The following is a 24,928-nucleotide window of genomic DNA, read 5'->3' as shown; positions in this document are numbered from 1 at the left end:
TTTGTAGTCTGTTGCACCTAGAGGACCCCTGACTGAGAGAGGTCAACGTGGAGAAAAGCAATCCCAGGTCCTCCCCAAGTTATTTGAGAAATCTTAAAATGGGGAGACACCAAAAAGAAACTCTTATTTTCTGGAATCGCAGATCTGGGCTTCTCCATATATAAATAGGAAATTGCCACCACCAAATTGAAGATAATATAATATTAGCTACAGCTACCTACATCTATGGTTTCCCCAGTTGCCATGGATGGCTGTGAAAGTTGGACTGTAAGGAAGGCTGAGTGCCAAAGAATGGAGGCCTTTGAACTCTGGTGCTGGAGAAGAAGACTCCTGCATTGAGTCCCTTGGACTGCAAGGCCATCCAACCGGTCAGTCCTAGAGGAGATCCACCCTGGCTGCTCTTTAGAAGGCCAGATCCTGAAGAGGAAACTCAAAGACTTTGGCCACCTGATGAGAAGGAAGAAGGACTCCCTGGAGAAGAAGACTCCTGCATTGAGTCCCTTGGACTGCAAGGCCATCCAACCCATCAGTCCTAGAGGAGATCCAGCCTGACTGCTCTTTAGAAGAGCAGATCTTGAAGAGGGAACTCAAAGACTTTGGCCACCTGGTGAGAAGGAAGAAGGACTCTCTTGAGAAGACTCCTGCATTGAGTCCCTTGGACTGCAAGGCCATCCAACTCATCAGTCCTAGAGGAGATCAATAACTCTGGCTGCCCTTTAGAAGGCCAGATCCTGAAGAGCAAACTCAAAGACTTTGGCCACATCATGAGAAGGAAGAAGGACTCCCTGGAGAAGAAGACTCCTGCATTGAGTCCCTTGGACTGCAAGGCCATCCAACCGGTCAGTCCTAGAGGAGATCCACCCTGATTGCTCTTTAGAAGGCCAGATCCTGAAGAGGAAACTCAAATGCTTTGGCCACCTGATGAGAAGGAAGAAGGACTCCCTGGAAAAGAGCCTCATGCTGGGAACGATGGAGGGCAAAAGAAGAAGGGGACGGCAGAGAAGGAGGAGGCTGGAGAGAGTCACCGAAGCAATCACCGTGAGCTTCAATGGACTCCAGAGGATGGGAGAGGACGGGAAGGCCTGGAGGAACGTGGTCCACGGGGTTACGATGGGTCGGGCACGACTTCACAACTAACAACAAAACCTACATCTATCAGAGGTCCTTGGTGTCACCATCAGTGTGTAAAGGAAGTTTAAAGCTTCCTCAGTTAACCCTAACTTTTAAATACTTTTAAAGGGGTTTTCTGACATTAGACGCAAGAATTCCACCCTCCAGAGTCGCTTCACAGGAGATGGGCAACATCTAAATTTAATGAAATAAAATTCAAGTTCCAGGAGAAACAGAGCACTGAGAAATTACATACAAATGGTTGGTACCAAAGGAAAACTGACCAATGCAGCCAGCTGTTTGTGACTGAATGGGGTGGGGGTCAGCCCCCCCTCCAAGTCTCAATGGGGAACGGAGATAGGAAGGGAACAGACCCCCTTCTATCTATGGGCAGAAGAATCAGAGAAAGCTCGGTTCTTAAGCTTGCAAAGAGGAGAATGTGCCAGACCAATTAAGGCTTCTCTCTCTCTCTCTCTTTCCCTTCTCCTTCCTTCCTCCCTTCCCTCTTTCAATAAATAAATAAAGATGTGGCCTTAATTGGACTGGCGTGGTGTTTCCCACAACCATCTCCCAAATCTTTGCTGATGGAGACACCAAGGACCACCTGTAGATGTAGGTACCTATAGGTTTCTATTTTCTTCCATTTAGGTGGCTGCAAATTCCTCCTTTTTTTATGGAGAAGCCCAATCTGCGATTCCAGAAAATAAAGAGTTTATTTTTGGTGGCTACCCATGCATTTTTTTAAAAAATAAAATGAGGTCTCCCCCCCCCCCCCCCCGTTATTTTTAAGATGTCTCAAAAGATTTCTAACTCGGGGAGGGATCTGGGATGGCTTTATTTGTCGGGCCCTCTGGTATGCAAAGGCGGCTCGCAGCATTAAAAAATGGTTCCTCGTTGAATTCTCCGTCTTGACTTGCCGGCAGCTGGCTTTCTTTGGGGAGGGGGGCGAATTAAAGGCCCGGGAGATAGAAAGAGCCGCGTCGCAGCTTTGGTCTGCTTCTCTCGCCCCGCGAGCAAGGAGAGATCTCCGCGGGGCGGCTGGATCCCACCGCCTGGATTGCGGGGACCGTTTTCGGAGGTGTCGGGCGTTTTTTGCAAAAGGACCCTCCCTTCCCGGGGCTGGTGATTGCGACCCTCCTCTGCCGGCCAAGCCCTGGCTGCCTCCTGCCCCGCCTCCGAGCCCCCAAGCGCTGCCAACCGCGCGCGTCCACCAAGCCTGAACCATTAAACCGCTCTCCCTCCCTCGCAAGCCTCCGTGCGCCTTGTGTGCGCTCTGGCACATGACGTGCGCAAGGGAGGGGACTCGCCACTGGCTCGAGCTCTTTCGCGATTGGGTGGCCGTCCTTTTGTTAAGCGCCGAGCCTCCCCGCCATTGGATCGCGGGCAAAGTCAATTACTCCTCCCCCCTTCCCCCCAAAAAAACGTGGGGTGGGGGGAGCGCAAAGAAAGCAGCGAGAGGCGGAGGGCTGTTTCTCCCCCTCCCCACCAGCCTTTCCTCCGGGAGCGCGTAAAGCCCTTTCCCCCCCTCCCCGCTCTCCGGATTTCTCGCCCACCCACCCAATTGGGACCCTTTGCAAAACCCTCGGCCGCTGCAGCGCCAGAGCCTGGCCGGGTTTTCTTGGGGGTGGGCGTGGGGAGAAAGAGGAGGGGTCCCGCCTGCTTATTTTCCCCCTGCCCTGTAATTTCCAAAGCATCTCATCCAGCGAGTGGGGGGGGGGCAAAGAAGGAGGGGGCTGAGCAATTAAGGCGTTTCCCTTTCGCTGGACGCCGCCGCCGCCGCCGCCCCCTCCCGGCGCCTTCCCTGCCCCTTCCCCGCGTGGAGGGGCGGCCTGCGGCTTGGAAGAAGAAGACGCCGAGCGGGGCCTGGCCGGGATCCGGAGCTCTTCCGTCCGGGGCGGCGCTGCTGCTGAGCTGGACCGGGTCGCGCCGCGGGCTTGTCGGGCTGGGCGTAGAGGAGCCGCATCCCACGGGGGATCTTGGCGGCTGCCTTCCTCGGCTGCGCCGCCCCGCCCGCCTGGCTGGGGCTTGGGCCCTGGATTGGCTTCCTCCGGCTGGGGCAGCCGCAGCATGGACGCCCCGCGGCCCTTGGGCGGGCCGGAGCCGCAGCTGTCTGCCCACAGCAGCCGGGCAGCCCCGGCCGGCCGGCGCGGCGTGGGAGCCCGGCGCGTGGATTAAGCGGCCTCGCGTGGGAGCCTCCGCTTCCTCCCGCTGGGCCCACCTGCCCTGGCAGCTGGAGGCTCGCCTTCCCCCGTCCCTCCCGGCTGGAGCCACGGAACCGGGACCAGCTCGCCTGCCGCGCCCCGTCCCCCCTTTGGCTGCTGGGACCCCGGCCCGGGGGATGCGGCCCGCTGGGGGCGCCTGGAGGGCTGCGGATCGCTGGCAGAGAGAGGCCCGCGGCGGAGGCCAGGCGTAGCGGGCGGACGGCTCGCCTTTCCCACGACCTTCTCGGATACCCGTGCGCGGGGCTGGAGATCCGCGCCAGCGGGGCCTGGGCTGCCCTCCTCCGGCTGAAGCGCTGACGGGGGGAGCAACCGCGCTTGGAAGGGCGATTTTTCTGGGTTCTCTCCCGCCGCCTCCCACTCCCCACTCGGGAGACCCCCCCCCAAATACACGCACACGCCATGGCTGCGAAGGAGAACCCCTGCCGGAAATTCCAGGCGAACATTTTTAACAAAAGCAAGTGTCAGAATTGCTTCAAGCCTCGCGAGTCGCACCTGCTGAACGACGAAGATTTGAACCAGGTGAGGCCGCCTCGGGCCGTGGAGGGGGGTGGGGGACGGGACGGGGGCCGGCTCTTGCAGGGCTCGAACCTTCGGGTGAAGCGGAGGAAGCGAGCCAGGAGGCCCGGCCGGTGGGCTGTGGTTTCAGTGGGTGGGGGGAGAGGTTGATGCTCAGAATCAAGGCAACTTTGCAAATCCCAGATTGGGACTGAGGGGGGAGGGCGGCAGAAGAAGAAAAAGCCCCCTGTTTGGTTGGTGGGGCTCCCTACCTCCCCCCCCCCCACAAAAAAAGCTTTGCCCCATCGCTCGGTTGGTATACTCAGCGCCCGCCCGCTTCCTTCCTGAGTTAGAAAGAGATACTATGAGTTTACTTTTCGTTCTGTTTGTTTTGATCTCCGTTGTTACTTTCTATCCTTTTTCCACCTTCCTGATTCTCTCTCTCATTCTCTTCTCTCTCCTCTCGCTCTCTTTCTCTTTTCTCCCTCTCCCCCCTCTCTCTCCTTCTCTTTCGCTTTTCTCTCTCCCTAATTCTCATTCTCTCTCACACACACACACAGACAGACAGACACAGACAGACAATCTCTCTTTCTTTCTCTCGGGAAAACTAGGGACAAAAGCTGCCAGCAGGCCCACACCTCGTTTGTAAACTCAACCTGCCAGCCGGGATGTTTCCCCCCCCCTCTCTCTCCCTCCCTCTCCCTTTCCCCTTGAGGGATAGAATCTTGAAGCGCCCAAGGCCTCGCATTTCAAAGGCTTGGATCCGCCATATGAAAAGCAGCGTCAGGCGCCTTGCAAAGGATTAATGCGGCTTCCAGCCCCCGCCCCCCTTTCTGCCCCCCCTCCCGGTTAGGTAAATTGGCTGTAAACGGGGGGGGGGGTTCGGGGGGAAGAGGTCCGCCGCCTTTCAAAGTAGTATGAATATATTTTTTCCCCCCCAAAAAAGCTTTTTTTTTGCGTTTGCGCTCCTTCTGCATTGCGCGGCTATTTATAAACAAGGAGAAGCGGGGAGCGCGTGTGAATGTGCAAATGAGCGCCCTGCTTTCCCCCCGCGTGGCTGGTTCCTCCCTGCGCCGCTTCTCTGCTCGCAATCCTATTGGGGTGGGGGTGGGGGAAGAGGTCGCTGCCTGCTTGGTGCTGCCCCCTCCTTCACCCCCGCTCAGCCATCTGCGAGCTAATATGGAAAATATGCACGCGAGTGTGCGTCTGTGTGTGTGAAGCGATAAAGCGGTTGGCGAAAGGGGTCAGGTTGGCTTTCAACCCCTTTCTCGTTTTGAGGCCTTCGGTTGTTGTTACTCTCCCCCCCTCTTAAAAACCAAGGGAGGGTGAAATCTCTGGTGTGAAAATGCCCGAATTGTTTTGCATGTTCCCGTCCATCTCCGACAAGGGAGGAAAAATACACACAGTTGTGTGGGCCCAGCCTGAAAGGGTGTGTTTGTGTCTTGTGTTCTGTCCACAAAACAAAGATCATTGTTCCCTGCTCCACTGCCTGGGAAGGGGAAAAGCAATGAGCTACTGAGATGAGGTGAAGGGGGCCTTCCAATGTGGGACTCTCCAGCTGTGTGTGGGACTACAAGCACCATAATTCCCCACTGCATTCCGAGCTTCCTTTAGAAATGCCGGAGGAAGGGAAAGAGCCCCCTTCCCTCACCTTAAAAGAGCCTGGGGTTTAAATGAGGGAGGTGTGACTCTGGGCCTTGACCCAAATCCCCGCAGGTAGAAAAGAGGTCAGATTTTCCCTTCCCTTGAGCTGCTAGCTATCAGGATGCGGGGCTGTGTGAGGCCGCTGTAGGGAGGAGTCCTCCGGCATCAATCAGAATAGAGTTGGAAGGGACCTTGGAGGTCTTCTAGTCCAGCCCCCTGCTCAAGCAGGAGACCTGCACTATTTTAGACTGTCCAGTCCCCTTTTGAAAGCCTCCAGCGATGGAGCACCCACAACTTCTGGTGGCAAGCTGTTCCCCTGGTTAATTGTTCTCACTCTTAGGAAGTTTCTCCTTAATTCCAAGTTGCTTCTCTCCTTGACTAGTTTCCATCCGTTGCTTCTGGTCCTGCCTTTGGAGAATAAGTTGACCCCTTCCTCTTCTTTGGGGCAGCCCCTCAAATATTGGAAGACGGCTATCATGCCCCCCCCCCTCTTTTCTCTAGACTAGCCAAACCCAACTCCTGCAACTGCTCTTCGTGTGTTTTGTCTCCTGGCCTTTAATTATCCCAGACGTATAAAGTGGTACAGTCCTAATTTTGACTGGGACACACACCTGCGTTGTGTGCAGGTTGGACTGGCCCTTTCTGATGGGGGCCGCTTTATTGGGGGTGGGGGAGTATTCACCACTTGCAAAAGGCCATTTCTGGTTTTGTTTGGTCCAACTTTTAAAATGAATATAGGGGGAATTTAGGGAATTTTTTTCGCCTCTAAAAAGGTCTCTGTAGGCCTGAGTTTCTGGGACCACCGTTGGTTCCCCTCCAGGCATGCTGGTCTACAATTCCTACGACCCACCAACCACACGGAAGGCTTCCCACGGCCTGCCCACAGCCAGCTAGGGGGGCAACCGCTGGAGAACCTACTACGGTATGGAACCGTTCCTTGCCGTAGTACTAACCAGAGGCATAACTGCCCCTGGATGTGGAGGCTCCGTTTGGCCTGATCACATCGCTTAGGACAGGGGGGTCCCCAAACATGGCCACTTTAAGACTGGTGGACTTCAACTCCCAGAATTCTCCAAGGGAGTAAATTATGCTGGCTGGAGAATCCTGGGAGTTGAAGTCCATCCGTCTTAAAGCGGGGAGGGGGGGCAACTTTGAAGATCTCTGGATTAAGGACCTACTGAGGGCTGTTGCTTCCTTCAGCTGATCCTCCTGGGAGTGAATCATGAGAGGGCAGATCTTCCGAGAGACTAAGGGGATCTTGTGTCCCTGGTTCAGCTGACCTCATAAGAAGAAGAATGGGATCATGTCTAGACAGACGGAAGGAAAGAACGAGGAGTTCTGCAAATCCACAGCTGATGCTGGGACGGGGGCGGGGGGAGGATTTGGCTTGCGTAACTTGTGGGGAAAGGCTGTCAGGTCCAGAGAGCTCAGAGATAAGCTTGCGGTGGAGAAATGCATTGGCAGAGCAGGCTTGGTGGAGCCTCCATGCGCAAGAGCAGTCTGCCTACTTGGGGGAGAGATTCTTGCGCTGCGCGTCTTCCGCTCCTCAAACCAGGATGCCTGCCTGCCTGCCTTGCGATCATCTCTTGGTGCGCGAGGCGTTACGTGATTCCAGGTGGTCCTTGACTTATGACCTGAGTGGAGCCGGAGATGTCTGTTGTTAAGCGAAACACTGGTTACATGAGTTTTACGACCTTCCTCGACGCGGTGAAGTGAATCCTTGCGTTTGTTCAGTTAGGGAACTTTGCCGTTAAGTGAATCCATCTTCCCCACTGACTTGGCTCGTCAGTGGGGAAGATGGATTCACTTAACGGCCAAGTTCCCTAACTGAACAAACGCAAGGATTCACTTGCGGGGATGGGAAATCCCACAATCCAGGGAGACCGCAACCGTCATAAATATGAGTCGGTTGCCATCCCTCAGCCATGGGGATGCTGCGACGGCTGTGAAAATACGGTCGAAAATTAACTTTTCTTCCGTGCCCTTGTAACAGCCACAAAGCGATTGGTCGTAAGTCGAGGGACTTGCCTGTGTGGCTTTCCGTATTTTCCACCAGATGCTCACAGCCTTTGTCTCCCAAGCCAACCGTTTCTGTACAGAAGAGTTGGGTGTCTGACTCTTGAACGAGGTCAGACAACCCTTTTTGTCCCCCAAGAGATAATTTTAATTCTCTGGAGGACTCAAGAGTTGAGAAAGACCTCCCCCCCCCCCCCCGCCAATGAGAAATGATGGGATGTTTCTGGATCTGATCTGGGGGTAGAAAGATTTAATCCAGTCCAGTTTAGGTACCTGCCTCTTTTGGTGTGTGTGTGTGTGGAAGGTGAGATCAGGAGATCTGGGTTCTCTTGACCATTGCAGAGGTGTAGATGGGCTCAAAATCCAATTTATTCCATTTCAGAGCCGCATGGAAATCAGCTGGGTGACCTATAAACTTAATAAAAAAATAGAAATAAAGAGAAATAACTTTTGTAAGCTGCCTTGAGCGCCTACAGGAAAGAAGGCTGTTGATCTAAAACAAACAGTGTTTTCCTTGATATCTTCCTTGCCTTGCAGTATCATAAGCTAGGGGTTTCCGTCTGTGGCCGCTGTAAGAGTTGTGGACTTCAGCTCCCAGAATTCCTCAGCCAGGCTGGAATTCTGGGAGCTGAAGTCCACAGCTCTTAAAGAGGCCACAGATGGACACCCTTACAATAAACATAATAGACCAAGGATTTTAACGCCTCTCCTTGCTTTTAGGACAAAAAAACAAAATCCGTTTGTTCTTCCTCCAGGATTGGTTCGTTTTACAGCTTCCAACTCAGCAAGAAAGCATGTTCTGGCATTACTCAGTTCTGCTGTTTGGTGTTTTGGAAAGAAGGTTATCTCATCTTTGTCCTTAGCTGGCAGAACTTTTCGTTTTTTTGTTTTGTTTTTGGTTCCCCTCCCCCCCCCACTGCCAGGATATTTGCATGCAATTAAACAACAGCATTAACAGCAGTGGTGCGTGACCAAATTTGGTGGGGAAATCGGATTTTTGAACCTGACGTTTTTGTTTTGCAAAAATAAAAATAAAAACACTTTTGGTATGGTACCAACACGAAGAGGTGTGTGTGTGTGTGTGTGTGTGTGTGTGTGTATAATTTGTTATATTTTATGCTGATAAATAAATAAAGGGAGACTAGTATAGATCTATTTCAAGCTATTTAGCTCTCATCAGCTAGCCACACCCTTACTGGGAATTGAACCTGTGTGACCTTCCTCCCATATTTGGGCATACCAGGGGTTGTGTATATTTATTCTTGGGGGGACTTAATAGAATTCTTTAATGGCCGTGTGTGATTGGACACGCAAGGGATTTGTCTTTGGTGCAGATGCTCTCAGTGTACATAAAGAAAAATGAAATACATGGATCATAAGATACAACACTTAGTGATAGTAAAGGTTACTAATAAGCTATCAAATCGTACTAGGAAACCAGTAAAAACAATAGGAATTATAAAGACACTAGCAACGTAGTTATAGTCATAGGTGTGGAGAGATAGATACTAGGAAGGAAGAGAGCAACAATAGTAATACCGTCAGTAAATTATTGACAGTGTTGTGGGAATTATTTGTTTAGCAGAGTGATGGCATTCAGGAAAAAAAAACTGTAACGTAAGATGCATTGTAATGTGAGAAAAGGAAATAATAACGTTATCCATAGCAATCGTTATTCCAAATAAGAGAATCCACATTAGTCTGAGAAGAAGGAGGGACATTTTATTTAAATTAATGGGGGAATTTTTAATTGGGAGCCTTTTAGGAATAGATTTCAGAACCTTACTTTTAGTAAGGATATTTTCCCCACCTTTTAAAGGGGGAAATGTGCATTTCTTGTCATTTTCAGGGGTGTCTTCGGCGTGATTTTTGCTTACCCAAAGAGTGTGAGATGTTTGTGCACAGCAGTGATTGTTGATTCCTTCCCCTCTGCTTTGTGTGTCAACACTCGTGCGTTGAAAGGTGTTTTTTTAAATTGATATTTATTTATGTCACTGTCATTTTAGCCGTTGTCTTGTCTGCTGTAGGATGAAGGCCTCTTGTGCATCTTTCCAATCAAGATGGTCCTGAGCTTACTTTGGCCAATTGGGCCCCCCATACTTGCTGGTTGTGGTTGATCCATGTTGTTTTAGCTCACCTTTGTGGATCCTTTCGATCCAGTGGGATCCATTCTATGACCGCCTTAATCCACCTGCCCTCGGTTCTCCTTGCTATGGGACCAGCCCGTTTCTCTTTCAGTTCTTGTCCTCTCTTGAGGGCGTCATATATTTTTGTTTGTTTTCTAGTCCAAGTGTGCATCTTCCTATCTTGTGGCTTTTTGTGCCTCTCGTTACTTTTGTACCGATTGTGAGGTTAGTGTCCATGTTTCACTGGCATAGGTCAGAGCAGGGGCACCTAAAAGTGAGTTTTGAGCAGGGAAAGCATTTCAAAATCTCCCCTGTTAGTTATTTTGGTGACTGGATTGCAATAGCAGTTAGCAATAGCAATAGCAGTTAGACTTATATACCGCTTCATAGGGCTTTCAGCCCTCTCTAAGCGGTTTATAAAGTCAGCATATCGCCCCCAACAACAATCCGGGTCCTCATTTCACCCACCTCGGAAGGATGGAAGGCTGAGTCAACCCTGAGCCGGTGAGATTTGAACCGCTGAACTGCAGCTAGCAGTCAGCTGAAGTGGCCTGCAGTACTGCACTCTACCCTCTGCGCCACCTCGGCTCTTGCAAGCCTGACATCTTTTTATATAGCATGCTACTGGCTATGGAAGATTAACTGGTGCATGAAGTAGAAGAGCCGTGGTGGCGCTGTGGTTAGAATGCAGTATTGCAAGCAAACTCTGCCAACTTGTCAGTAGTTCGATCCTGACCGGTTCAAGGTTGACTCAGCTTTCCATCCTTCCAAGGTGGGTCAAATGAGGACCCAGATTGTTGGGGTTTGCAAGAGGCTGGCTCTGTAAACCGTTTAGAGAGAGCTGTGAAAGCACGCCGTGAAGCGGTCTGTAAGTAGTGCTATAAATTGAGTGAGTTCTGGGTTAGGATCCTGATTTTCCTGTGTCTTGAAAATACAGGCGGGGAGATGAATCTTTAAACTCTAGTGCCAAAAAAAATGGCCTATCTTAAAAACAGCAGCCTGAACTGAAGACTGGAAAAAACTATAACTGATAAAAAGTGCTAAGTCATTATAAAAATGCTGCTGCCAAAATAAATTTTAAAAAAATCAAAGTTATTGAGTATATTCTGGCGGATAAATATGTAAATGAAAAACCACACAGGATTAAGCTGGAGGACCCAAAGAATCGATCTCCTCTCCCGGATTCTCCAGCCATTTGTCAGGAAAAGAAGCCGAATATGGACGCAAAGGAGCCAAACAGAAATCCACCCTCGTGTGTGTTGAGGACTAGCAGCTGGTATTTAAATGGTTCCCTGGCACGTGCCCAGCGCAGGGTCCTTGCTTTTGGAAACAAACGGGGAAGCTCATTTCATGGGTCCCTCGGTGTCCCTGTACAGCGTTCGGCGTCGCAGGAAACACTGGTGTGCACCTGAGCAGCTTTGTGTGAATGGCCAAGAGAACCGGTGACTCACGAAGTCAGCCAGGTACCCAACACCACGCAGGTGAGGCCGACAAATACCTGTTGACCACAGTTGTACCACAGTGTGTACCCAGGATTATTCTGCTTCTCTTTCAAGGAAAGAGTCCAGTTCATGGCTGATGTGATGCGAGAAGGAGTGTGTCTTTGAGAAAGGACTGCCAAGGGTTAGGAAGATGCGGTATAATGCTCAACCACAAAGGAAGCATTTCTCTTCTCCTTCTCTTCCTCCCTCCCTTCCTCTCAATAGCAAGAGTCCTTCCTCCCTCCCTTCCTTCTATACATACATAAATCCATACATACTCTTTCCTTCTTTCCTTCCCATCTCCTTCCTTCTTTCCTTCCTTTCTTCTTTCCTCCCTCAGTTCCTTTCTCCAATTCTTCCATGCTTCATTCCTTTTCCTCTATTTTTCTTCCTCTCCATTTCTCCCCTTCCTTCCTTCCTTCCTTCCTTCCTTCCTTCCTTCCTTCCTTCCTTCCTTCCTTCCTTCCTTCCTTCCTTCCTTCCTTCCTTGAGAGACCGCCTGCTGCCAATTACCTCCCACAGACCCATTAGATCACACAGGGTTGGCCTCCTCCGGGTGCCATCTACCAGCCAATGCCACCTGGCTATTACCCGGGGGAGAGCCTTCTCTGTGGCAGCTCCGGCCCTTTGGAATGGACTCCCCGCAGGGATTCGGACCCTCACCTCTCTCCAGGCCTTCCGAAAAGCCGTCAAAACCTGGCTTTGCTGACAGGCCTGGGGGTGATGAGTTCCCTCCCCTCTCAACATGTATGGTTGTGCGACTGTTGTTTACTTTTATTATTTGTATTTTGTTTTTTATGTTCCCCTTTTTCCCCCTTGAATTGTTCGCCCCCTTTTGTCCTCCCAGAGAAGGGCAGCATACAAATAATAAAATTCTATTCTATTCTATTCCTTCCTTTTTGCAGTAACAAAATAGTCCTTCCTTCTTTCCTTCCATCCATCCATCCTTCTGTAGCAAAGGCGGCCTCCATCCATTCATCCATCCATCCATCCATCCATCCATCCACGATTGCAGTCGAAACCACTCTGAAAATGGGGACAAAGGCAAAGTAGTTCATGTAGGAAACCAGTTTAGGTCATCTAAACAGATCGTTGTTGTTTTTTTTTTGCGGGAAGGAAATGGTGGATCCCAGAGCTGAGAGCTGTCCTCTGGAGGACTTGGTTCCCAAAGGCTGGGCCCTACCCAGCACCCACCACCTTTGAGTTGGCAGCAAAAACCTCGTGGTGTGGGTGTCCTCCTTTGCAGGGGTCTCTGGGACCCCCTGAAAAGATCTGTAGCCTGTTAGCAAACCTCCCCCTGGGAGCAATTTCTGAAAACAGAGATTTTTTACTGTCAGAAATGGAGGTGAGATCTTTGCTAACAAGATTACTCCTACGCTAACCTTCTACATGATAATCAAGAGATTGGCCCTAATCTGATCCAGGCTTCCTTTCAAGTCCTTTAGAATTTAATGAAGTTTCTTTCTTAGCTCTATGTCTGGAGAGATTTTGGGTAGATTTACACAGGAGCATCCTTTTAAAGTAAGTTTCGGAAGATGGCAAGGCAGAGCCGGATCAATTCTGGGGTCTCCCTTTTTGGAAAAAGGTTTTCCCATTATTGTTTTGTGTTTGAACCCAAGTCTTCTGCTCCTTTCCCTTTAAAGCCATATTTTTCTTTTTTCTTTTGTAAACTTTCCCCCACTTTTAAAACAAACATTTCATCATTCATTAATCAGTGTGTCATCTGAGTGCAATTTTTTAATGTCATAATAGTTATAACTTACCACCAACTTCTTTATATACACCTGTTCTTATTTTAACATTACAACTTAACGCATCTCCTGTTATAACCTTTCTCTTCCTAAATTATTTAATTTTATACTTTTTACCCATATTCATTTTCTAACCAATGATTAAATGACCCCCCCCCCCATATATTATAATAACCAGATTCTTCCTTCCCTTCAATTGCTAGTGTTAATCTATTCATTTCTGCACAATCTAATATTTTTCTTAATGACATTTTCATCTTTAGGGATTTCTTCAGCTTTTCCAATTTTGTGCAAATGCAATTCTAGCCACAGTTATTACATTGAACAATCAGATATACATTTTCTTTACTATATTTCCCTGGTAAGATACCCAACGAGAACAATTCAGGTTTTAAGCCGTATTTTTCAAACTTGGTTACGTTCAGATGGGTGGACTTCCAACTCCCAGAATTGAAGTCCGTCCATCTGAACTTGGCCAGGTTTGAAAAAAATATTGCTTTAAATTGAACAGATCCTGGAAAGCTAATGCAGGTTAGTTAGTTTTGAATGGCTGTCGAATTCTTCAATCCGTGGCCAGTGCCTTCGGAGTGCAAAAATCCATCTGCTGATGGGGGAATCGTGAAGATTAAAATGAGTTGTTGTTTTTTTAAACTAAATGTCAGATATCTTTTCAGCGTTTGCTGTGGCAACCAGCGAGCTTCGAGACTGCCTTTTTTTTTTTTTGCAAAAGGAGGAAGAAGACACCACCTCTGGATTGGGTGGACAAGGAATTTGTTTTAAAAGGGAAATTGAAGTCTTGGCATTTTCGAGGCACGGGAAAAGTTGGGTTGGATTCTGTAAGGCTGGGTTTTTTTTTTAAACCCTGGATCCTGATTCCCTTGGTTCAGTTGGCACATGAGACTTGCTTTAGCCACAGTTCTGAGAATGAGTAAGACCCAGGCCAGGCACACACCTTAGGTATATAACACAGGTTACCTGTTGGGCAAATGTTGTGTCAGTAGAGATCACATCCAGCAGTTGGTGAAGGGAAGAAGAGTTCTAGAAAACTCTCAGTCCTTAGCAAAAGTGAGGTGTGGCAGTGGGACCAGGACTTTGTCGTGTTGTGTTGTGTTAGGCAGATCAAATGCAGCTCAAGCGGGCACCCTTTGGAGACAGGCAGTGTTGTTTTAGGGAGATCAGAGCAGGGGAACCTACTTCCTACTTTAATTCGAGAGGCAGTGATGTGTAGATTTCATTTTCTGTTGAAGCCTTTTTGCATTCAGTGTGCTTTGGGGCAAAATGTTTGGTTATTGTTTTGTTTGGGATGCTCCATTCAGGAAACTAGGGGAAATGAGCCTTCATTCCTGTTTTCTTTGGCTTAATTCTTCTCTTATAATTTTTCCTTCCTTCCTTCCTTCCTTCCTTCCTTCCTTCCTTCCTTCCTTCCTTCCTTCCTTCCTTCCTTCCTTCCTGCCTGCCTGCCTGCCTGCCTGCCTGCCTTCTTTCCTGCCTTCTTTCCTGCCTTCTTTCCTGCCTGCCTGCCTCTCTCTGTTTCTCCTCCCTTCCTTTCTTTTACTTCTCTTCCTATCCTCCCTTCCTTCTTTCCTTCTTCTGCCTTTCCTCCCTCCCTTCTTCCCTCTTTCTTCTACCTACTTCTCTTCCTATCCTCTCTTTCTCCTTCCTTCCTTCCTTCCTCTCTCCCTCTTCCCCCTTCCTTCTTTTTACTTCTGTTTCTGTCCTCCCTCCCTTCTTTCCTTCTTCAGTCTTTCCTCCCTCCCTCCTCTCTCTTCTTCCTTCCCTTCTTCTACCTCTTCCTTCCCTTTCCTTCCTCTCTTTGTTCTATCTAGTTCTCCTCCTATTCCTTCTTTTTTTCCTTTTCCTCCCTCCCACCCCCACCCCCCTCAGCAAGAAAAGTCAGGCAGGCCCAAATCTGTTTTTCTGCCGCCCCCCCCCCAACCTCCCCCCCCCACCCCTGCAGGCTTCTTCAACTCCTCCTCTGGCCCCAATGAGCATTTTTTTTCCTTTGACTGATGGGAATCTGGTGAGCGTGTTGGGACGGATCAGCCTCTGGGGGAATTCTTCTCCTCTAAGCTTTGAAATATTTTCCCAGGCTCCCCTTGTTACTTAAAGCCTTTGACACTTTGATTAGCAGCACACCAGGAAAGTTTCGTTTTTTTTCCCCCTTCCTTTTTTTTTTCCCTTTAAAAAACAAAACTGCAGTTGCTGAGAGTTTTAGGAAAGCAACGAGACGGGATTTAAATGGGATCAGCCGTGGCGGGATCTTCAGAAGGACCAAGGATCAGGGTGTACGAACGAACATCTTGCGTTTCATGGCAAGATGTTTATAAATAAGTGTTGACATTTTGAATCAGCTGTAATACCAACGGCAAGGTTCCTGGGCTTGGGGGGGTGGGGGAGCTGTCCTAATTCCCCCCACCCCTTGGATTGTTGGAGGGGCCTGCCTTGCAAACAGCCCCCTCGCCTGCACCCAGTGGGAATTTCTTCCAAGTCGCCAGAAAGACCAAGATGTGAATGTAAATAGATGGGAATCCGGGGTGGTGGGTGGGGGGATGGGATATCAGCCTGAACTTCTGCAAAATAAATTTATGACGGCATGAGCTTTCGAAATTTGCAGTATTAATATCCTGAGTCAGACCCTTGATTTATTATTATTACTACTGCATAGTTTATTCTGACCTGCGCTACCTTTTCAAGGAAGGTTTGTTTATTAATTGGGTTGTGCAATAGCCTGCATTCCGGTCTTGGCCACTCAAATGTCATTTTTCCTAGCCGGCCTGTAATTGAGGAGGTGATTCTCGTCTTTCCATATACAATTTAGTGGTAGACTCCTCTTGAGAGGGGAGGTTTCCCTTCCTGTTGACGTACAGAAGGTGTTTTAATGAGGCTTTTGTTTGTGTTTACTGAGAATTTTGCATAAAGCAAAAGGCAAATCTAAAGCAGGAAAAAAAGAAAAAAAGAAATAGGTTGCAAGGGAACTAAAATAGTCAAGAAAGAAACTTAACTATAATGACTTCCGAACTTCTCTTCAACAGATAATTACAATCCTATAATCCCAAAACTCCCTCTTAGATGTTACAGAAATCCCTTCAACGCCTGCCTTAGTCCACTTTTTTTTTTAAAAAAATCCTCAAACATCACCTCATTTTTTTGGTCGTCTTTCATCAGAAAATCCATATACGGTTTCCGGATTTTGAAAAAAGAGTTGTTGATAACCATTCATATATCACAGCAAAGTCTCTGAGGAGGATTTAGTTTATTGATTGCTAACATTTCTCTGATCTCAATGCATCAGTTTAAAGTAATGATAAGGAAGGAAGGAAGGAAGGAAGGAAGGAAGGAAGGAAGGAAGGCAGGCAGGCAGGCAGGCAGGCAGGAAGGAAGGCAGGCAGGAAAGAAGGAAGGAAGGAAGGAAGGCAGGCAGGCAGGCAGGCAGGAAGGCAGGCAGGCAGGAAAGAAGGAAGGCAGGCAGGCAGGCAGGAAGGAATGAAGGAAGGCAGGCAGGAAAGAAGGAAGGAAGGCAGGAAGGAAGGAATGAAGGAAGGAAGGAAGGCAGGCAGGAAAGAAGGAAGGAAGGAAGGAAGGTAGGCAGGAAAGAAGGAAGGCAGGCAGGCAGGCAGGAAGGAATGAAGGAAGGCAGGCAGGAAAGAAGGAAGGAAGGCAGGAAAGAAGGCAGGCAGGCAGGCAGGCAGGAAGGAATGAAGGAAGGCAGGCAGGAAAGAAGGAAGGAAGGAAGGAATGAAGGAAGGAAGGAATGAAGGAAGGAATGAAGGAAGGCAGGCAGGAAAGAAGGAAGGAAGGAAGGAAGGCAGGAAAGAAGGAAGGCAGGAAGGAAGGAAGGAAGGAATGAAGGAAGGAATGAAGGAAGGAATGAAGGAAGGAATGAAGGAAGGCAGGCAGGAAAGAAGGAAGGAAGGTAGGTAGGCAGGAAAGAAGGAAGGCAGGAAGGAAGGAATGAAGGAAGGAAGGAAGGAAGGAATGAAGGAAAGAAGGAAGGAAGGTAGGCAGGAAAGAAGGAAGGAAGGAAGGAAAGAAGGAAGGAAGGTAGGCAGGAAAGAAGGCAGGCAGGCAGGCAGGAAGGAATGAAGGAAGGAAGGAAGCAAGCAAGCAAGTTCCACGTAGGAAGAATGTAACTTTATCTCTGTTTGTTGATGGAGGGCACTATAAACATTAAAACCCAGTTTAATCCCCTTGTATAGAAGGACTACGGCTGACATGATAGCAGTCTTCCAGTATTTCAGGGGCTGCCCCAAAGAAGAGGGGGTCAAACTATTCTCCAAGGCACCTGAGTGTAGAACAAGAAGCAATGAATGGAAACTAATCAAGGAGAGAAGCAACTTAGAACTAAGTAGAAATTTCCTGACAGTGAGAACAATTAATCAGTGGAACAGTTTCCCTCCAGAAGTTGGGAATGCTCCGTCCCTGGAGGCTTTTTAAGAAACGATTGGGACAGCCACCTGTCTGTAAAGGTATAGGGGTCTCCTGCTTGATCAGGGGGCTGGACTAGAAGACCTCCAAGGTCCCTTCCAACTCTGCTATCCCCTTTTTCTCAGCCGTGGGGGAGAGACCCACCTTCCTGCTGCTGCGTTCAGAAAGGGCGCGGCAGCCGTGAGCCACCGAGGGTGTGGGCCAGGTAGGACTACGCGCATAACTGTGGGTGGGGACCCAGGTGCCCTGACGGCAGGAAGGCAGCACCTCCTCCGAGCAGAAAGGAGAACGGGCACCCGGGGAGTGGGGAGCAGACGACCATGAGCCGAGGGAAGTTCGGACGGATCAGGAACACCTGGAGGGTGCTGGAGGAAGCCGGCTTTGAGATCCAGGTTCGCTCAGATTCAGAAAGGGGTGTGTGTATGCGTGGTGTGTGTGGGACCGTACACCGGAGCGCCTGGTTGGAAGGGGGTGGGGGTCCTTGGGGATCCCAGCAGGCTTCCAGAGAGCCAGAAAAAGATCCTCAAATGTTGTTGATTGATTCCAGGAAGGCAATTCATTTTGGAGCAAAAGCACTTCCTGAAGAGCTTTGCGTGTTTCCTTGTATATAATAAGCTTATACCTGTATGCTTTTTTTGAATGGCAAATTTCCCCCAGCTTGTCTGAATAGGCATTGCAGGTTTCTGAATGCGGTCATTAACGTCCTTATCCCAGAAGGATCAGGGTTTGTGGGCAGAAGCCAAAATCTGCAATGGCCGCTAAATGGGTTTGATCTCATTCCTCTGCCACCCTAATTTATTATTATTATTATTAAATTTGGAATAATTCCTGCCTTCTCGGTGTCTTCTAGTAACACAGGACAACAGAAGGGCTGATGGGGCGTTGAATTTGGGGACATACTAGCATTATTATTAAATTTGGAATAATTCCTGCCTTCTCGGTGTCTTCTAGTAACACAGGACAACAGAAGGGCTGATGGGGCGTTGAATTTGGGGACATACTAGCAAATTTAAGCCAAAAAAAAACCTTTTGCAGATTTTCAGACTTCTGTTTCCCTCCTGTGGGCTTCAGGGTGGGGCAGTGAATTATGAGGAGTGGCATTTTTCTGGGCCCCTTGAAAATCTTCGCATTCTTTTTCTGCCTGACAAGATTACCCACCTCTTAAAAAATTTAAAAAAGAAATCCACAGTCACCACCTACTCAGCCGCATACTTTCCCAAATTTACTTTTATTATTCATGAGGTCTAGCATCGCGAAGTTAAATCTACCCACCCGGTTGTTAAGGCTCTGCTGTTTCATATAATTAAGCAGGACCAGCCTGCTGCATGGTTAAATAAATTTAAAGGGCATTCCGTGAAGAGGACTAGCAACTTTGGAAGTGAAGGGAACAGCAAAGCAAGCAGACTTTCCGGCGCTTGCTTAGAAATTCATGAGGTCTAGTTTGCTTTTCTGATAGGGCCAAAAAAAAAGGCTGCTATTTCATCCAGTATCTAAAGGAAAGTCCGTGATCTTGCAGGAGGAAAATGGGACTAAAATACCCGCGGTCAAGTTTGTGTTTGTTCAACCATGTTGTGGGAATCCTTTCGACTCCACTCCCAGGAGTCTCGTCTCTTATGAAGTTCATTTTCCCCAATTAATTTAAATGAAGCCAGCATAAATTTGCAGAGAATATTATTGGGGTGGGTGTGCCGCATCGGCTGGGCCCATGAAGAGCGAACAAACCAAGATAGACAGGTTATAAGGAGAAAGGAACGCAGGCAGGTCTGCGCAGATAAGCCAGAAATGCTCTTGTGAGTTCCGGATTGCGTGTTTTAAAACAACCTGCAAGCTTGTGATTTCCTCCTCCTCAAGCAGGGTGGAGCGTTGACAGATCCCCCCCTCCCCTTTATCTGGAGGGAGGGAGATAGTTGTAAGTCTGTGTGTGTAGCACCTTGCAACATCCCGGGACTTGTAGAACAGGCTTAAGGGGAGGATTCCTTGAATTGGCTCAGGATATTTTTGTTTTTAAATACAGGAACTGGTTTTTATTTGGCTGGCTCCTTCTCCAAATAAACAAGCCCTGTTTGGGCTTCAGGTTTTCAGAGTTTTTTTTTTAAACGACAACAACCCCACCAAACAGCCCACCTTGGTAATTTTTTTTGTTTGTTTGTTTTGATTACTAATCCAGAGCTAGGAATAGACCAGCAAAAGGGCTATTTCTGCTGCAAGGTATTTGCAGGTTTATTTTAAACCTGTAAACCCAGCAGGCGCTTCGAAAACAAAATCTCCTTCGTGATGAGTTCCGGTTTCTTGGAAGAGGGGAAGAAAATTTAGACCCTGATACCCTTTGGAGTTTAAGGAAAGGATTTGCCGATTTGTATTTATTTATTTGGGTTTTGTAGCTGCCCGGCTCAACAAGACTCTGATAAATGGCTCTGTTTGTTGTTGTTTTCTCTGTGGATGTATGAAATAAAATTAAAATTTATCTTTTAAAAAAAAGAAAAAAACCCTGGTGCTCTATAAGTTGCTTTTTAATGCAGCCACGCATCTCCAAAGGGACGCGTTGCAAAGATGCACTCTTCACTTGTGTGTCCGTTGTGCATGTTAACTTGGTTCAACTTCACTGTTTGCTGCTGTTATCTTCCAAAGCTCCTTTCATAAATCATTCTTGCTCAGGAGGACCACTTAACTGGAAGAGGCACAATCTCTCTCTCCCTCTCTCCCTCCCTCTCTCTCTTTCTCTCTCTCTCTGTCTCTGTCTCTCTCTCTCACACACACACAGTATGTGTGCAGAGTTTCTATTTATCAACCAGCATCAAGGTGCTGGTCGTAACTTATAGCCCTTCATGGTATTGGACCTGGGTACTTGAGAGACAGCCTGCTGCCAATTACCTCCCACAGACCCGTTAGATCTCACAGGGTTGGCCTCCTCCGGGTTCCGTCTACCAGCCAATGCCACCTGGCTACTACCCAGGGGAGGGCCTTCTCTGTGGCAGCTCCAGCCCTTTGGAATGAACTCCCCGCAGGGATTCGCACCCTCACCTCTCTCCAGGCCTTCCGAAAAGCCGTCAAAACCTGGCTTTGCCGGCAGGCCTGGGGGTGATGAGTTCCCTCCCCTCTCGACATGTATGGTTGTGCGACTGTTGTTTACTTTTATTATTTGTATTTTGTCTTTTTATGTTCCCCCCTTTTTTCCCCCTTGAATTGTTCGCCGCCCTGAGTCCTCCCGGAGAAGGGCAGCATACAAATAATACAATACAATACAATACATTGACAGCTATGACAGCGATGAAAAAGTCACATCGTAGATTCATAACCCATCCTCACTTTCACGCCCTTCAAAGCAACGGAAAGCCAAATTCAAGCATAGTTGTAATTTCACTTAGCGACTGCTTTGTTTAACAACCATCTTGGCGTTCCCAACTGTGCACTCTAAACGAGAACTTGCTTGCGTGCGTTCGGCCAGATTTCTTAACTGGCCTTTCCGGTTCTATTAATTGCATCGCAGAGTAAATGGTTGGAAATTGTGCCCTTTAAAACCAAATCAAAATTACCTTTTCCTGGTGACAAGACTGGAACAAACTGTATATATTGTGATTGGACAGAAGGGTAGACAATGTATTAAGTAGGCTAATTGTTAATGGTTGAGACTAGCTGTATATAACGTGAATGTATGGTCACTTCGACTTCGCGATACTGCACTGTTTTAAAGGTAAACATAATAAAAATATATATATTTTAAAAAAATTACCTTTTCCTCTTTCTGTTCTCAGGCTAAGCCTATTTATGGCGGATGGCTGTTACTAGCTCCAGAGGGCACCGATTTCGACAACCCTGTGCATCGCTCCCGGGTAAGGACTTCTCCTTCCTTGCAGATCGTTTTTAAATTTTTAAAATTTATTATTAAATTTATATGCCTCCCGTCTCGCTATCCAGATGGATCGGGGGAAGGGGATTCTGGTTTTTGCAGGGCTCAGAAGATTGCGGGATTCGATCTTGGCACACGATTTTCCCTTTTCTTTCTGCTGGGGCCCCTTTCCAGAATCTGGGGTGTCTGTAAAGCGGGGTACGCAAACTCCTTGCAGCCCTTATATTGGGGGAGGTTCAGGACCTGTACCCCGAAATTGGTTGTAGCAAGGAAAAATATCCCCTTCTTTTAATCTCCCTTGACACTTAACAAGCCATCCGTTCGATACACTTCACATGACGCTCTTCAACCTCCTTTTTCTGTGGCATTAAAAATGGCGGCATCTTTTGAACGGCTGGGGGTCTCCCAAGAAACATTGGCGGTGGGAGAGGGTCCCTTCGTGTCCTAAGGCTGGCGGTGTTATTCCTCCCTTGTCCAGAAACGGGAGGGATAAAAGTTAACTCGGAGGAAAACAGAGCGGCTTCTCCGCCCCAAATCTGGATGGACTCCGAATCCCACCAATTCTGAAAAAAAACAAACCCCGGTTTTGGGGAGACCCGGTTTGAAAACGGTCTTGTAGGAGCCTTCGGTTCTCCTGGGTTTTAACCACATGGCCTCTTTTCCCCTCTCTTTTTAAAGAAATGGCAACGCCGCTTCTTCATCCTTTACGAACACGGCCTTCTCCGCTACGCCTTGGACGAGATGGTGAGTCCGCTGCTTTTGATTTTGGAATCGGGCGATTTCTCGTCATTTAATACTCGCGGCGGGCTTGTGTGGTGCTTTGAAGGGGCCAAGTGGTAGTTGGTATAGATAGAGCCGAGGTGGCTCAGTGGTTAGGGGTGCAGTACTGCAGGCCACTTCAGCTGACTGCTATCTGCAGTTCAGCGGTTCAAATCTCACCGGCTCAAGGTTGACTCAGCCTTCCATCCTTCCGAGGTGGGTGAAATGAGCACCCGGATTGTTGTTGGGGGCAATATGCTGACTCTGTAAACCGCTTAGAGAGGGCTGAAAACCCTATGAAGTGGTATATAAGTCTAACTGCTATTGCTATTGCTATTGGTCAGAGTCTGAGCAGTGTTCTTTGAACTTGATGTATGGACTTCGACTCCCAGAACTTCCCAGCCAACAATACCCTCTTTGGGTCTTCTCCTGCGTTGTCCATTCTCACCCCTCCCATCCTAAGGGGGTCCTTGGTGCTCTCTGAGCTTGGTTGATTTTTTCCAGACGTTTCATTACTCAGCTAGGTAACATCATCCGTGCTAGTCAGTGCTAGGATGTTGCCTAGTTTGGGTATCTGAGAGACCGTCTCCTGCTACACACCTCCCAACGTCCGATAAGAACCCACAGGCTAGGCCTCCTCCGGGTGCCATCGACCGGACAATGCCAGCTGGCAACCACTCGGGGGAGAGCCTTTTCTGTAGCTGCTCCGGCTCTGTGGAAGGAGCTACCAGCAGAGATCCGGAACCTTCCCACTCTCGTGGCCTTCCAAAAAGCCACCAAAACCTGGCTGTTCCGACAGGCCTGGGGTTGCTGATTTTTTAAATCAGGTCCAACCCCCAGTTAAGCTTAATGTATGTTGTGTTTTTTAAACTGTTTTTGTCTTTCCCCTATTTGTTATTTTATTTTATCTTGTATTTGTAAGCCACCCGGATTCCTCCAGGATTGGGCGGCATATAAACTCATTAAATTACGAATTATGAATTATTAATAAAACGTCGGCAAGAAAAGCACTAAGCTCAGAGAGCACTAAGGATCCTACAGTCGTCCTCCCCTTCCTCCTCCTCCTCCTCCTCCTCCTCCTCCTCCTCCTCCTCCTCCTCCTCCTCCTCCTCCTCCTCCTCCTCCTCTCTGCAATCCCCCTGTTCAAGCACTGATGATTTTACCTACTTGGGTAATGAAACATCTGCAAGAAAACCACCAAGCTCAGAGAGCACCAAGGACCTCTCATTTCAACCCTGAGCTACAAATCTTCTCCTTTGTTGCTATCTTCCTGATCTCATAGACCATATTTTGCTTTGGTGTGTTGATAATGATAATAATAATGATATTATCCTCGGTCGTTTGAGCTCAGAACTTTCCTCTGCTTGCTTGCTTCCATCCTTGGTCTGGGGGTTTGTAGATGTTTCCTTCAGGCGAGGAACGAAACATCTGCAGATGATGTTCTTAAAAATAAACCAAGAGATGCCAAACGGAGTGGATGACTCATTTATTCATATCCAAGTCTATTGAAGCAAGTTGTGTCGGTGTGGTTTAAACAAGGAGAAGGAAGAAAAATGCCGTTGGGTTCCTGGTGAAGGGCACCCTTGGATTGTCTTCGATGGATTGTGTAGTACACTCCGCATCTGTCCTTGCTCTTCTGCATCGAGCATTCCCAGGAGAGGCTACTTCGACAACGGAGTTGCCTGTTGAGTAAAACTATCTGGAATGGAGTTCCCATGGTCAAGGGACCAGGTGGTCCCTTCAGAAGGGGGTTTATGTTTTGGTACAGTCCCCAGTGATGTTGGGTGTAGGGGTGAAGTTATATTTTCTATGTAAGGAGGAAAGAACAGCTGGTAAGAAGCTGCTCTGGAATAAGAGCTGGAGAAGAAGGAGAAAACAACATGCAATCTATCATGGTTGTCCTTTCCCAAAGTCAGAGAGATACTTCCTGGGGAAGATGTGGGAATCTGGAGTTTCTGGCTTTCACACCCATCCACCCTCCTTGTGATGGCCTCCTCTCCTACTCAGGCCAACTATTCGAAGCTCAAGTTGCCATCTAAGCTTTCTCCATCAGTGAGGAGAAAGTAGTCCATCATAAGAGGCTGGAATTCCCTCCTGTGATTTTTGCAGAAGGGATAGGAGTTCCATGGCCTTCATCTTGATTTTTCTTTTTTTGACCTCTGAGTAACGTCAGGCTGCTCCTTGTTCTCCTTGTCCTTCACAACTTGGTTTGCTTTATGGTGGATGTATATGTTGTACAAATCTCAGTGTCGAATTGGTTAAAGATCGTAAAATAAGAGGAACAGGTAGGAGTGAGGTGCTTGCCCATTAAATAAGCAATTCCTGCCAGGTATCCTTGTAATTTCTCATTCCATCTTTGATTTCTTTAAAAATCAAGATTTTCTGTTCCTCTTTAAGTTGCGCAATGCCCTCCTTCCTAGCCTTTCAAACTCAGCTGATACAACAGATAAATGAGAAATCTTAACTTTTTCAATCAGGCTATTGCCCACTATGTTTCAAATATATATTTATCTTACTCCTTTTGACGTGTCTGCCAACATTTTACTAGTGAGTTGGCACCAGGCGAAAAAAGGAGGAGTGTCTGGTTTGCAAAACATAAGGAAGCGGATGTGATATGATCTTTTTTATCTACCTATACCTATAAAACTGGGTGAGTTAGTTTAGTGTAAGTATTGAGGACAGAGGTCACCTTGGTGGTAGGAAACTGGCAAAGCACCGGAGCTGATTGGGAGCCCCACCTAGGCTGGTTTGGGAAAGACCTTCAAGAATGTGGAGATGGTTCCTCAAGAAACTCATGACCGAAAAATTAATAAAAATTACCATCAAAGCTCTAGAGCATTCTCCACTGAGGAATATTATGGGCTTCTGATGTTCAAATGTTTTATTTCATTTTTCATTTTCATTTCATACATTCACATATATACTGTGCCTGATTGAGGCCATGTAACATTGAGCAATAAACACAACCCTCCTTGTATTCCCCAAAATACAAAACCAATATAACGCTTCAACCCTCCATACATCCTTTCTTTCTCCCCCCTCCAACTTTCCT

The 24,928-nt window shown here is 48.1% G+C and overlaps 2 protein-coding genes across 8 annotated transcripts in view; one reads left to right on the top strand and one right to left on the bottom strand.

Moving 5' to 3' along the window:
- The window catches only part of GPR146 (G protein-coupled receptor 146), a 142,055-nt gene that overhangs the window by 101,123 nt on the left and 16,004 nt on the right, over nucleotides 1–24,928 (bottom strand). The gene's annotated exons all lie outside the window — the stretch shown is intronic.
- Nucleotides 2,911–24,928, top strand: part of MPRIP (myosin phosphatase Rho interacting protein) — a 91,348-nt gene continuing 69,330 nt past the window's right edge. For 4 of the 7 annotated variants that reach the window (XM_087729137.1, XM_087729136.1, XM_087729138.1 and 1 more), the window contains exons 1-3: nucleotides 2,911–3,851; nucleotides 21,023–21,100; nucleotides 21,796–21,861. In XM_087729137.1, coding sequence (XP_087585263.1) covers nucleotides 3,732–3,851; nucleotides 21,023–21,100; nucleotides 21,796–21,861 — 264 coding nt within the window. In that variant the 5' untranslated portion in view covers nucleotides 2,911–3,731. The remainder of the gene's footprint in view (nucleotides 3,852–21,022; nucleotides 21,101–21,795; nucleotides 21,862–24,928) is intronic. The other 3 variants (XM_087729140.1, XM_087729142.1, XM_087729141.1) reach the window with 3 other exon arrangements.

The sequence above is a fragment of the Thamnophis sirtalis genome, unplaced genomic scaffold (assembly GCF_051295495.1).
Source record: "Thamnophis sirtalis isolate CommonGarterSnake01/CBP01778 unplaced genomic scaffold, rThaSir2_p1.2 scaffold_14, whole genome shotgun sequence".
Classification (NCBI taxonomy): Eukaryota; Metazoa; Chordata; class Lepidosauria; order Squamata; family Natricidae; genus Thamnophis; species Thamnophis sirtalis.
Note: the sequence above shows the minus strand (reverse complement) of the source record. Positions and strands in the feature narration are given on the sequence as shown.